Below are 14,190 nucleotides of genomic sequence, written 5' to 3'. Positions count from 1 at the left end.
TTTTCAAACCAACAAACAAACAATTTTCTACCAAAACTATTTGGTTTTGATTTCTCTATTGCACCTAGGGATACGTAGGAGCAAGATTAACTCTTGTTAGACACAAAAATAAAAAATAAATATTTTATTTTAAACAATTTACTTTAAATAAATCAAGAATATTAAATTCATGCAATTAGTTAGGGTATCATTTAATTACAGACGGACGAGATGCTAGTACCTTCCTCGATCCGTAATCGACTCCCGAACTCAAACTCTTAAATAAAAGACCATTTTATCCTAATTTGGGCTTAAATTGAGTTTTCCATGTTTTAACTGCAAAAGACGTGGTGGCGACTCCTAAAGAGGTCGCGTAGCCGAAAATCAGTGCGCGACATTTTCCTTTCTGTTGAGGGGTGTAAGTTGTTGTTAGATGTCTACTAATGCCTCGTGTTTGACAAAATTCCGGAAACTCATTTGAGGTGAATTCACCATCTGTCACATCTTAAATAGTTTATGTGTGCACCCATTTGCTTTTCCACATGATTTTTGAAAATTTTAAAGTAATAAAAGCTTATGATTTCCCATGTAAGAAATAAAGCCAAGTTTTACGATTAAAATCATCAATAAAAGTTAGGATATACCTCTTGCCACTGTTTAAAGCTAATTTGATGAGACTACAAATATCTGAGTATACTATCTGAAGTTGCTTTGATACTCTCCACGAGCTTCTCCTTGGCGTGGGCTCTCTATGTTGTTTTCTTGGTAAGCATGTTGGGCATATCTTCTTTGGAAACCGTAATGAATGCAAGCTAGTCACCATCTTCTTGTGAGAAAGCATTATTAGCCCCTTGTGGTTCCTGTGGCCGAAGCGATATGACCACTTGTGAGCATCCTTTTCTAATATGTCTTTAAACGATTGGTAGAAATAATATCTAATCATTTATTTGTGATAGCAAATCAATCAACATTTAACATATATTGCTTCAAGTTTATCTTTTTGTAATCTCCTAACATGAGAGGACATCATCTTACCTTGATTTGTTTAATACTTGGCTTTTGTACCTTCCATATCTCATGACGTTGTAGAGACTACCTTTTTGAGAACTTTATTTAGCACATATGTTTTTTTCTAAAGCGTATTCTCATACATTTATCAGAAGATCGGTGAAACCCATCATGAATCATATCATAACTAACAACAATCTATTTCTTCTTTCTGACATGCCATTATGTTGTGGAGTTTCAGGAAGTGTTTATTAAGAGATAACTCATTCTCTTTTAGATAATCATAAAATCACCATTAAACTATTCTCTTTCTCTATCTAATCTAAGGATTGTGATACTCTTATTAGTTTGATTTTCTACCTCAATTCCAAATCTTTTGAACATTTCAAATGATTTAAGTTTACGTCTCATGAGATATAAAAAACAATTTCTAGACGTTCATTAATGAAAGCAATAAGATAAGAATATTCACTTCTAACTTGAATTTAATAGGCCTACATACATGTGTATGTATTACTCCAATTAATCAGGAAGCTCTCTTAACTTCCCAAAAATGGAGATATGGTCATTTTTGTTTGACCCAAGATTCACAATTTGCTATGATTCACATTCCTAGCGATCAAGGTAACATTCCTTATCTAACTTATAAATTCATTTCTCTTCAATATAACCAAGCCTAGAATACCAAAGATATACTTTATTAAGTAAACTCTCTTTTTCACTTAAAAGCATGTATAACTAGATTAAAGTTTAAATTTGGTAAGATATAAATGTCATGTTGGAGATAGTCATTCACATATAAATCACCACTATGATAAATAGAACAAATATTATTATTTAAAATAATTTAAAATCTTTTTTTGTCCAACAATGAAAGTAAAATTATATTTAAAACAAATTTCAGAATATAATAACAACAATCTAACACTAAATCTTTTTCATTTGACATTTTTAGAAGAAACTTATCATAAGATTAAAGCCATGTTTTCTTTAATCACGACTTGGAGGCTAAAGTTCAGATTTGGTAAGACATAAATGTTATATTGGAAATAGTCAATAGCATATAAATCACCACTATGATAAATAGAGCAAATATTAATATTTAAAATAATGTAGAATCCTTGTTTGTCCAACAATGAAATTGAAATTATATTTAAAACAAATTTTGGAATATAATAACAACAATCTAACACATGAACTTTTCCATTTGACATTTTTAAAAGAAACTTATCGTGAGGCTAAAGCAACAACATTTTCTTTAATCCCAACTTGGAGTCTAACTTATCCTATCTTGGACCATCTAATGATGTGTAGCTCATGCAATGAATTGCATATGCTAAAACTAATAGCAATATCTAATACCATAAATGAAAATCCATATACTTCTTGTAGTTCCTCTTCTAGTGATCTTTTTCCTTTCACAAGAAACACAATATTGCTATGGTCAGTCCTATGACTCTTATAAGGTTTGGTCATACCAAGTCGAAAGGAAAATTTGGTTCCTTGATTTAAAAATATTTTTGCCCCTTCTTTATAGAGTTGTTTTCAACCACCATGACATTCCCAGTTTTATTACCTAAAAGGGTGAATGGATTGAGCTTAAAACAATACTTCACTAGGAAATATGCTCTTATTTTATTTGTTACAATTTCACACTAATGAAAAAAGATTAGAAAAGATGAGCCTGCTGCTAGAACTAGGGTGAGGAGGACTAGACCTGCCATGTTTAGCTGGTTTGACACAACTATGATCGGACCTGAATATGGTCGATTTTCATTGGACTTACGGTCAGGTTAATGCTCAAAAGGGTATGGTTTCCATCATATATGCATATATATAAAAGATTAACAAAATATCTACACGTGATTTAATATGTCAATTTACATACAAAAATAATAAGTAATATTAAGAAGATTTTATGTAGTGGATTACATTTAATCAGCTCCAGGTCAGATTCAGGTTCTAAAGCTAGCGCGATAAGTAGTTGATGTCAAGTTAGCAATTGAATCTAAAGCCATGATCGAATTAAAAAAAATCCAACCAACTTTTAGGGTCGGATAGAGGTTAGCTAGCCTTACCCAGTCGTGTTTATCCGAGATAGAACTGGAAACCTATGACAACAATTTGGGTTGTTGTGTTGCGATGTAAAAATGAACCAGTAACAGCTTCAACAAAAATACCCAAACAAACTTCAGTGTAATTTGCCGTAACACATTAAAATACCCATAATGATTTATTTCATGAGAATCAAAGCAAAAATATAAACTGAAGAATCAATCCAAAATTGAGTCAATAGGAAATGAAAAAATGAAAAGGGAGGACTTACTAAACTCAAAGAAAAAAAAACTAATTAAACTGAATAGGTGGGGTGTGCCGGCCAATGCAGTAGTGCAACACATAGGCGACGCTTGAGAAGCCCAATAGCAAGCTATTGTGGTGGCCTCTCCCCCTTAAAAAATTAATTTAATATCGTGTGGGCCAATGACCCACATATCAGATATTAAACTGATAAGAACAGATACTACACTTGATCTTAGCCAAAAGGCCGAGAAAGGTATGAATTGTTTAATAGAGGAGTGCTGCTTTTATGTGAAGTCTTAGCTGTTTCCCCTATCACTTCAGAAGATGTGGGACTTTGTCATTCAACAATGCACTTATTTTTTTCAGACTCCGACCAGAAACTACGGAATCCTAACAAACATTATTAAAACTTTGGATCACATACTTGAATGATCCATTCTCTAAATTTTCAAGTAGTGGTGGAGTTACCAACTGGGAGCACACTGTTCGTCCTCCCCTGTACAGTTTCAAGAAGCAGAAGTTGGTCGACTTCATGTCCCGACCATGGAGTTGATTTTGAGAGCCTAGCACACTCCTCCTTGAGCTAGAGGCTCAACTGCATGGTCGGTTGCAACTACCAGTGGTATAATATCCAAACTAGGAAGCTAGTTGCACCCAGCAACCTTTTCCCAGATTATTCAAAGGAAATGGTATTTCTCACAAGTTAACTATAATAGAACACTCTCCCATGCATACGGGCCCTCCACCCTCCTGAATTATCTATCATCCATTCCCCTTCCTCATCCAAATTATAGTGCTAACATTGGAAGACCTTACACTCACAAAGACAATACAATTCCATGTACTGGATTCCATATAATAGATTTATTGATTCCCAAAATGTCTAATTAGTGGTGAAATGATATATGTAGAGTATCCATCTCTCAGAGATCGAGAACTGTCTAGGAGAGTTGGCTTTGAGGAAAATGGTGAAGTGTAATAATAATCCGAACTGATGCATGCCACTGCGTATGTAACCTGAAGTATTAGTATACACAGATTCTAAACAAATAATCAAAAGCAGCTAATTTGTAAGAAATTTTACTAAATGCAATACATACTCATATTATAGATTATGTGAGACGCTATTTCCATAACAAAAGCGTACAAGTAGAATTCTTAAACATGTTTGAACTTCAACCTAACATTTCAAACAAATAAATGAAAAATAATAATATCAATATTTTAAATTTTCAACTAGAACTGGAAGGGGCCGCGCGAACGCTGGCCCCCACTGCCACAAATTATGACGTAGGCTCCACCACTCGGGTAGACCTTAGGAGAGCACCCCTCCTAAGTGCAATGAAGGTCACTGCCCTAGGCCATGAGCCTTCTTGATCACCCATTGACCCCGTCCAGGTAAGTATGTTGCTCCATCCCACTCACTTTTATTTTATACTCACACTTAGCCCTTCTTCCTGAAAACTCGCCTATGTGGGACTTCGGAAGAAATATCTGCTACATGTGCTTGTTTGTTGCCAATACTGAGAGGTTGAATCTGCACTACCATGCTGGGGCCAATCACGAACTGAACTAACACCTTCCACGTAGCTGATTCAGACAGCTCTGGAAAGAAAGAGACAATGCATTCTCAACTGAACCCCTTCAGAAATATGACGTATGTAGGAGAAGTCTGGGTAATAAAACCCATTCTGAGCTTTTTGCCCAGTTTTGATTGCTAATACCACTCTGTTGTGTGAACCATCCATCACCCCACTTGGGTGCAATTTTTTATGGAAGCTTTTCAAGAATTCTCATATGCCATTGCTCTACTCTATATCAATTATCAGTCTTGGTGAAGTTAAATCTTCGGAAAGAGGCACTATTTTTTAAGGCTTAGCCATTTCCACAACCCGCTCCCAGACTTACTTTCTGCAACTGTGTGGCAATGCTATATGGAAGATGGATAGCAAATACCTGCCACATGTCCCAACAGCTGCTTCAACAAGTGTGCAACCGGCTTGATAATTGGCCTGTCACCCTCATCCAATTGAGACAATCGCTATGTTTTGCGTTTTGATGTTAAAAATTGAGACAAGGTATTGTTTGGTCAGCTACTGTATGTCATATCGGGGATGAAAGGAACAAAAGGAGAATTCTTCACCATCAAATAAATGTTAACACTGCTTTGTGTTTTGTCTTCTTACAGAGGAGCTGCCCATCAGAATAATGCATTGCTTTCCCTATTCTCGAGCACATGAATATCATATTCTTCTAAACAAGAATTAGTGAGATGTGCCAGCCCTTGCAGTAGACCAGAGCATGGACAACGCTTGGCCCCTCTCAATATTTAATATCAAGTGAGCCAATGTATCTCACTTATATGAATTGCTGACTTGGAGAGTGTTGCAGTCCAATGCATAATATCCTGCTGCTAAAGTATGCATTTTATTGTGGATTAAGAGGCTCAACATCATGCTCCAACTTTCCTCAACTCATTTTAATCATTGCCACTCCCTGCAACCGTATTCAACTACTTAACTAGGCAATTTAACTTTTTTTGACAAGTTAATCGATTATCCAAAGCTTTTAGTTTGATGTTGCATATAAGTTGATGTTTGTGTTGAGAGATATGAAGAAATTGAACAACATAATTGTAATTTGTGTACATAGAGTTGCCATCATAAAAGGAATTGATCTAATTAAGGCATTCCTAATTTCAAAATTGATGCTATAATCATGTAATATAGATGGCTACATGCATTTCAGTGACTCTTTAATTACAAAAATGCACATTAGGCATGGGTCTTCTATTCTCATATGAAGCTTGAACTGGTTGAACCCGAACCAAGAACTCATGATATGGATGAACCCAAAGATTTTTAGACAATACATAGCAAAACTTAAAACTACACATTATCTGGCTGCTTCTAATTCACTTCAAACCAGAGCTTATTAGACCTTGACTTGAGGGAACACCCAAATCATTTGATAATCTCTTGCATAACTGCATTACATGAAGAATATATTTAGTAATATGCATCACGCCTCTGATTTTAGAATAGGAGAGTGAGAGAGATATTATACCTGTCTATATACTGAAGCATCTCCATAGCACTTCCTTAATTCTACTACATACAATGATGGACTTATTTCATACATCTGATATATTTTCAGGTATAGTGATGTTATCTCCTAACTCTACAGAGTAATATTAATATAGATTTGAAATTGTGCACATATATTTAGCTAAATTAACTACCTCAGTTGCCACTGAGAGGTGGCCTACACTTTTATGCGCCTTGTTCTCTAGCATCACTTTCAACTGAAATAATTGAGCATGTTATCGTGACATTTGAGCCAAAATAATATTACATGTTTGTTGGAAATAGAAGTAAGTTTAGTGATATAAAATACTAACTTTGCCATTTTTATTCTGGACTCTAAATCCCATTTCTGTCACAATGTCCTCAATCCTCTCGATCAGATCTTTAGCTGAAAGGTTTGATGTAAATCTTATTTTCCTCTCAGAGACATCCTGTAATTCAAAGCACATTGTGCACATAACATAAGTGACTGAAATTTCCTTAGGAGGGGGTGAATGTCCAAAGAGTTAGGAGTTTATGCTGAAAATAAATAGCAATTTCTATTATCATCACCTCTTTCTCAAAAAAGTTAGAGAGGTCTAGGCATGAAGACATCCCTATCAACTGAAATGCATTGATAAGGGTTGGTGATCTTGGACTCTTCTCTTCTGCTTCATGTGGCTATATATTACCAGGAGAATAGTTTTGGGTTACCACTAAAAATAGAATAAAAGGGGAGACGGTGTAATTGAACTGGTACCAATTAAGTGTTCAAAATAGCATATACCACTTCCATGATAGATAGTGCTGCATTGTCAATGTTATTTATATCCTCTTCTTCATCTTCCTCAGGATTTGCTGGATTATAGTCCTCCTTGAACCATGGGTCTTCTTTGATCTCAGCCATTGTTATCCGCGTTTTAGGATTGGGATCAAGAACTCTCTTTATCATGTTTTGTGCACCAAGTGATAGCCATTTTGGTATTTGAACATCTCCTTTAAAAATCTGTGAATCATCAAAATGAAAAATAATCAAGATTTAATTTATCAGTACTCACTAACTTAGAAAACTAACCATTCTCAAAGCATGATTTAGAGTCTAACACGGGCAAAAGCTATGTTATTGAAATTAATTTTAAAAAACTACAATACTAATTATGTAAAAGGAGTTGGAATTATACCTTTTGATAGAGAACTGCAATATTTCTATCATCAAAGGGTAGGTATCCTGTTAGGATAACATACAAGATAACACCACATGACCATGCATCTGATGTTGCACCATCATAACCCTTATTAGCCAGAATCTCTGGTGCAACATAATTGGGACTTCCACAAGTTGTATGCAGCAATCCATCTTCCTGAAATATTTCATACAGTAATTATTATCAAATTAGTGAATAATAATCAAAATTATAAACTTTGCAGTTTGCTTAGAGGTCTGGTTCAAAGAATATCTTACCCTGAGATGTTGAGGCAATGCACTAAGTCCAAAATCAGTTATCTTTATGTTCCCTTTATCATCCACAAGTACATTCTCAAGCTGCAATAAAATGACATTAATTCCAGGCTTCAGTTTAAACTTTAAATAGTGCAACAGTTCTTAAAAGGAGCAAGTTAGAACCTTGAGATCTCTGTGGAAGACACCTTTATTGTGGCAGTAACTTACACCATCAATCAATTGTTGGAACAACTTTCTACCTTCAGTCTCTGTAAGTTTACCCTTGGATGCCTATATATGAATACAAGTAGAAGTATATATTAGTCATTTTAATACAAATCATTGAATTATATTAATCATCCAAAACAAAGATGTTGTTGTCTCAAATTATTATTGTTGTTTTTTCTTCATTATCATTGGTGGGAAACATGATTTTAGACAACAAATCATTTTTCATCATCCATATGAATAATAACAAGTAGGTGGTCCATACAATTTTGTAAAATAGCTCCCCTCCAGTCACGTACTCAAGTACCATGTAAATTTTTGTTTTGCTAGCCAAGACCTGCAATAGTTGCAGATATATGGATCAGAATCAGAAACATGGATGATAAGATGCACATGCAAGCTCTGCAAATGCAATAATAATCACTTTAATACTGATCAAATTTGTCAAGGGGTTTTACACTTGTACTTAATCCAAAAGGGCCTATCCAGATTTCTATGTGGAAATTAGAGTCCTCCTTGTACCAGTCAAATTCCATAAATTTCTTTTATATCTTTCTAAAGTATTTTCATGCTCGGGTGAAGATTTATATATAATCACTACATTATATATAATTTTTTTGGATTATTTTTTTTAAAGAGTTAATAATAACTAAATATATATGAAAGTTGATACATTAACATTATATCAAACTCATATAATATCAGCGAATACATTTTTTTCCTCATTCTCTTAAACTTAATAATCATTTTATTGCTAGTTACTTAGTAGTAGTGGATAAATTAGTTACAAAATTAATACATTTAACAATTTGAATGTTGAGAAAATATTAAATTAAAATAAATATTAAAAAGGTTTAGAATTATTCTTTAATTAAAATAGACTATTAATGGAATTTCTTGCATAATTAATGCATGCCCATAACGGTAACCAACTAGGGACTCATTTGGGCCCCTCACACCATAATGGGACATAACCAATCTACAAGGGCATTTTTCATATATAAAGTATGGACGGATTATATTAAAAAAACACCAAACGAAATATCAACAAAAAATAAATTGGTTTATATATAAAAGCAAAAAAAGTCTTATATAAGATTTAATTCGTTTAATTGGATTATATTAAATTGTAGATAAAGACTAATATAATTAACAATTATATATAAATATATAATTATTATATATAAATGAATTATTCCGATCACTTTTCATATTAGAGTGTGAACCAAAACCATTGGTAAGATCACTCTTTTCAAATTGATAAGTCCGTGAATTCCAATAATCCTCAAATTATTAATATATATCACATCAAATAGAGTACATGTTTCAGGATCAACTATTGACACTCATTAATTTATGATATACGACATGCTAAAGAGAGATCCTAAACAAAAAAGCTAGACTAGACATCAATACCACATAATGTTGATGTGCGGAGCTCACCAACAACTAGACATAAAATCATTATTATTGTCAAATTGCCGTATCTAATTTTTTATCTCCATAATATGGGTCCTTTGGCTCTAAAATTTAGAATCACCACATGCATGCCATAATCTCCCCACTCCGAACATTATTTCTGATCCAAAAATAAATATATCTCCTTGATACGCCAGTGTCACCATCTCATTTAATTACTAGTAGACCCTGTGGTCCAACAAGCCATGTAGTAACGTTTAATCGATGACTGAAAAGTCAGAATAAGATCACAGAATGGGGCTGCTGGTTCAACGTCAAGAGAACTTTCCACATTCTGAGTCGATCTTATACAAATTCACGCACCCACTCCTTGAAAATAAAACCCTCGCCACAACAATCAAATCACAAAAGGATATAACTTAGGTGAAACAATAATGGCTTCTTATCTTTAAAAATGTGAATTATTTTTCTGTAGTGGTATAAGGTCCTATTAAATTCTAATCAAAATGTTAAAGTTTCAATTACTGAGAGCGACATTATTGAAATAAGCAGTCACAAACTCCAAAAAAGATTAATTGCTTACCCAACAAGTGCCAGTGATTCCTTGATAATACCAAAAAAAAGTATCTGAAATAACAGATTGATACTAAGTTTTTCCTTCTCTTGTGACACCTTATAATTAACTAAGTTTTGAGTCTTATACTAAAAACAAAGAAAATCATTTAGCGGAACAAGCAAATTATTTTCTTCATATGGAAATGGAACTACTAAAAATAATGGTATGTGGTTCATTTCACTCTGGTAAAAATAACTTGTTCTAATTTATTTATTTTCAAAATCTAAAACACGAAATCTTTGGCAGATTTGGGTTGAAATGTGAGTAGCTTGGAATATGTGGAAGTGTTGTCGTGATACTTGCTTGGCCTACTCATTGAAGACGAAAATTGGGTCTCTGTCCCGTAATTGGTAGCAATAAGAATCACACAAAAATGATATATCTTCCATAAAATTCATATATAAATTAATGTAAATCTTCTCTTCCATAAGAACGTAATAAGTGATAGGAGAATATACTATTAGTCATTATATTATATGCATAAATAATGCTATGCGATTCTCCAAAGAAAAAGACCGAAATATATGTTCTCGTGGTTTGTGCAAAGCAAACAGTTTTGTAGTACTTTACTAGATCCAAAAATTAATTGATGATGATAGACATATTCGTAAATGATTAGGGGCAACTAAACTAAATTTGCATACTTTTTCGTGATAGAATATTATATGACATATTGAACAAAGAGGAATGAGAATGGTGGTACTATACCTCGTGTAACCTAACCACATTGGGATGCTTGAGGAGTTTTAAGGTGGTTATCTCTCTCTTTATCTGCAATAATTTTCACAATCACCAGTATTAGACACAGGTCCATCAAATGGGTTTGGATCTAAGATCATGGTCCTAACAAATAAAATGGGTTTTAAATAATAATGTTTTTCTCTTCAAATAATTTGCGTGAGTAGCCGCAATATTATGGTTGCGGTGACTGCCACAACTGCATCACACCGCAATTGTAGTGTGATTTTGAATTACAATGATACGATTGCGTCGGGCCCAATGTAACTGCATCGACCCGCAACACAACCGCATAGGACCGCATTTGAACACATATGGGCCACATCGAATTCAAAAACAACTTTTTAATCACAAAATAAGTCATACTGCAACGGTTGCAATCCACATTGCAATGCCCACAATGACTAGAATTACAGTAATCACAATAGTTATCATAGCCGCAACGGTTACCACAGTCACTATTTAAAATTAATAGATCAAAGTATTCTTAACCAGGCCATGGTTGTAATTTTTCTCTAGTAGTTTACAATTTTAATTTGAAACTGACAAAACAAATAGATCAACAGTTAACTTTAGCAAATTGTGAGAAAACAAACCTGATCAGTGGTATTGAGGTTACTAATCTTGTTCTTCTCAAGAATCTTAACAGCAAAAGGTTGACCAGAACGGGTGTTCCTTGCAAACTTCACTTTTCCAAAATTGCCCTCACCCAAAGTCCTACCTAACTCGTATTTCCCAACTCCCATTCTTTCTCCACCTTCCTTTCCAAGGTTCACAATCACCATTCTACAAACTCACTCTATGCTTTTCCCTAAACTTCTTTTCCTTAACCCAAACTCGTTTCTATAACGTTAAAACAAAGCAGGTCCACCAAAAAAAACACCAAACTTGTTGTTGCAGTGACAATTTATGTGTTCTATGTTGGTTTTATTACGTGTAACTCATGGCACAGCACCTGAAACGGTAAGGGATAAAAAGAAGAAAAAAACGTAAAGAGATTCCGAAACACGGAAAAATCAATGAAGGTTTTGGAATATGCAAGATGAGATGGGAATAGAAATGGATGAAGATGACTGTATAGTACCCTATCTGTGCTTAATTCTGAGTTTCAGGACAATGTCCTTTAAATACTTTAACTCGCTAATACCCCACCTTTTTTTTAATTTTGATATCAATGTTTTAAAAATATTGTAATCCAAATAGCTTGGATTTTTTTGTTAAATTGGTTTAATATTTTATGGTGTCAAGTAGGATATCCTTGTCCTATAGATAAATAAGAACTAACCCTTGAATCTTTCATAGCTTAGACTTATTACCCATTCCAACTAGAGAAAAACAGATGTATGCGCCGTATAAGAAATTTATATATTATTAATTTATTATTTATCATTTATGTTTAATTATTATTAAAATTTTCCAAAAAATAATACAAAATAATAATAGATAATATACTTTGTATAAATTTTTACACTATCAATTCATAAATATATTACACTCCTCCAACAACTTACTATAACTCAATTAGCACCAAAAAAAATCTTAATGTTGACCGGCTGGCAATCCAACACTTGGAATAAAATGGGTTTTAGATTACATTGTAAATACATAAATCACTATTCATATTTGAAGTTTTTTTAAGTTTATGTGGTGACACACCATATTATATTCCACATGCGAAAATGAATTTTTATATCTTTGTACTAAGGATTCATCATGTATACCTTAGATATGAGTAGTTGACTTTTAAGTAAAAAAAATTACATGAATAATGATATATAACAATCATATAAAAAATCTTAAGTTAACAATTTACACTCAATGTAATTTTTATATTGGAAACATACACACCCGTTTTCAAAGTCAATTCTTCGATCTCCATTTTAATTTCAGTCTTCAAGAAAACTTATTAACCTTTCTCTTATTTATGTTTCCTAAATATATTCTTATTAAATGTCTACCATCATCCCATAAAAATAGTAATAAAAAATATGGTAAAATAGTTAAAATTTATATCATCTTTATGCGAGAGGAAATACCTTCTAAGAAGAGTAGTTAAACTTTTGAAATCACAATTAGCTATTCTTACTGTTTTTTCAATGACCAACGGTTACTCTTATCACGATTAGCTATTCTTACTGTTATCACATAGTTAATAATATACATGTTACTCGTATACTTCATATGAGAGTGATGAAGAGATTTGAAAGTATGATGTTAACATATAATGTAGAGAAAAAAATGATTAAAAACTGAATTAAAGGGCCTAAACATTTAGAAAATATAATAATTTGATGGTAATATTAGACAATTAAAAAGCAAACATAACAAATCAGAAGCAAAATAGTGAAAACAATGAGAAAATTATAGAAGTTCTTTAGACAACAACACTTTTAAAAGGCAAGAAACAAACTATAGGTATGAGTAACTAAAATGCCCGTAAAATTTGAACATAGAGAGGTATTCTTTACACGACCACATGTATGCTGAAAGACTAATTGAGAGTGCAAAGCGTCAAGGATTATATTAGCAACGTTTGCATATGTTTTGATGAAGACAAGGAATTAGCTAAAGCTTGACGATGGCTCAACAATCAACATGCCAAAGGCTCAAGTGGTGTCTTATTAGACTTATGTCATAATTCTTTATTATCTTTTTAGAAGTCTAAGATGTTTGCCATAGATATTGAGTTTAGGTTAGGTAAACCTAGGTGTGAGTCTCACAAGACTTAATAAAGTAATTAATCCACTAAAATGAGACATCACCTAGAAATATATGATAAGTAGGTCCATGCATTTATATACATTGATTTTATGCATTAAAGGTATTATATTTTGGAAATCATGTATTGCATGAGTAAATATCATATAAGTAGTTTACCATTTAATCATGTATTAAAAATACATTTGGTTAATCGATTAACCTCGTGGCTTAATCGATTAACGTGTATGTTTTTCTACTATTTCAACAGCATAACTGAAAAACCATTTTTGAGAGTCAAATTCTGTTTTGTATAAATATTGGCTTAATTGCAGAAACGACTATGTAGAAAAAGAGAGAGAAACACAAAGAAAAAGATATAGATCATCATTGTTAAAATCTATTGAGAAAGTGTTGAATTAGGAGAAAGTTTAGATCATGCTAAGGCTTTAGATTTCATATTCACATTGCATGTTTCTTTGAAAAGCTTTCTTGCATATTCTTGTGTTTTCTTGAAAGAAAAAGAGATAGATCTTTTTTATTGCATGTTTTCAGAAACCTCATGCATGAACATTAATATTAGACTAGGACATCTTGTGAAGTTCTTGCTTAGGTTTTAGGATTTGGTTTTCATTGTAATATCCGAGTATTAAGTACTCATTCATAACTCAAAGCATTATTGTAAAAGGATTGGGAAA

At 32.9% G+C, this 14,190-nt stretch overlaps 1 protein-coding gene across 2 annotated transcripts; it reads right to left on the bottom strand.

The window, feature by feature from the left end:
* LOC109330345 (CBL-interacting serine/threonine-protein kinase 1) lies at nt 5,977-11,897 on the bottom strand. 2 transcript variants are annotated; one of them, XM_019564511.1, is made up of 13 exons: nt 11,802-11,897; nt 11,392-11,670; nt 10,766-10,828; nt 8,288-8,359; nt 7,978-8,085; nt 7,816-7,896; nt 7,535-7,714; nt 7,141-7,359; nt 6,927-7,034; nt 6,689-6,805; nt 6,530-6,592; nt 6,355-6,429; nt 5,977-6,274 (listed from the first exon to the last, which is right to left on the bottom strand). In XM_019564511.1, exons 2-13 carry the CDS (start codon nt 11,578-11,580, stop codon nt 6,203-6,205), a joined length of 1,347 nt encoding a protein of 448 aa, XP_019420056.1. In that variant the 5' UTR covers nt 11,581-11,670; nt 11,802-11,897; the 3' UTR covers nt 5,977-6,202. The 2 variants fall into 2 exon arrangements, with proteins under 2 accessions (XP_019420056.1, XP_019420055.1); XM_019564510.1 differs by having other exon boundaries at nt 11,392-11,896.

Source organism: Lupinus angustifolius, chromosome LG16, assembly GCF_001865875.1.
Source record: "Lupinus angustifolius cultivar Tanjil chromosome LG16, LupAngTanjil_v1.0, whole genome shotgun sequence".
Lineage (NCBI taxonomy): Eukaryota > Viridiplantae > Streptophyta > Magnoliopsida > Fabales > Fabaceae > Lupinus > Lupinus angustifolius.
This window is presented reverse-complemented; position numbering and strand designations above follow the sequence as displayed.

Bases quoted from the DNA above. Each gene is read 5' to 3' on its own strand.
- LOC109330345 (XM_019564511.1), bottom strand. From the start codon at position 11,580: ATGGTGATTGTGAACCTTGGAAAGGAAGGTGGAGAAAGAATGGGAGTT. The intron at 7,897-7,977 runs GTTCTAACTTGC...ATTTTATTGCAG, and splicing joins TCTTCCACAGAGATCTCAAG to CTTGAGAATGTACTTGTGGA. The intron at 6,430-6,529 runs GTAGTTAATTTA...AAAATATATCAG, and splicing joins ACCTCTCAGTGGCAACTGAG to ATGTATGAAATAAGTCCATC.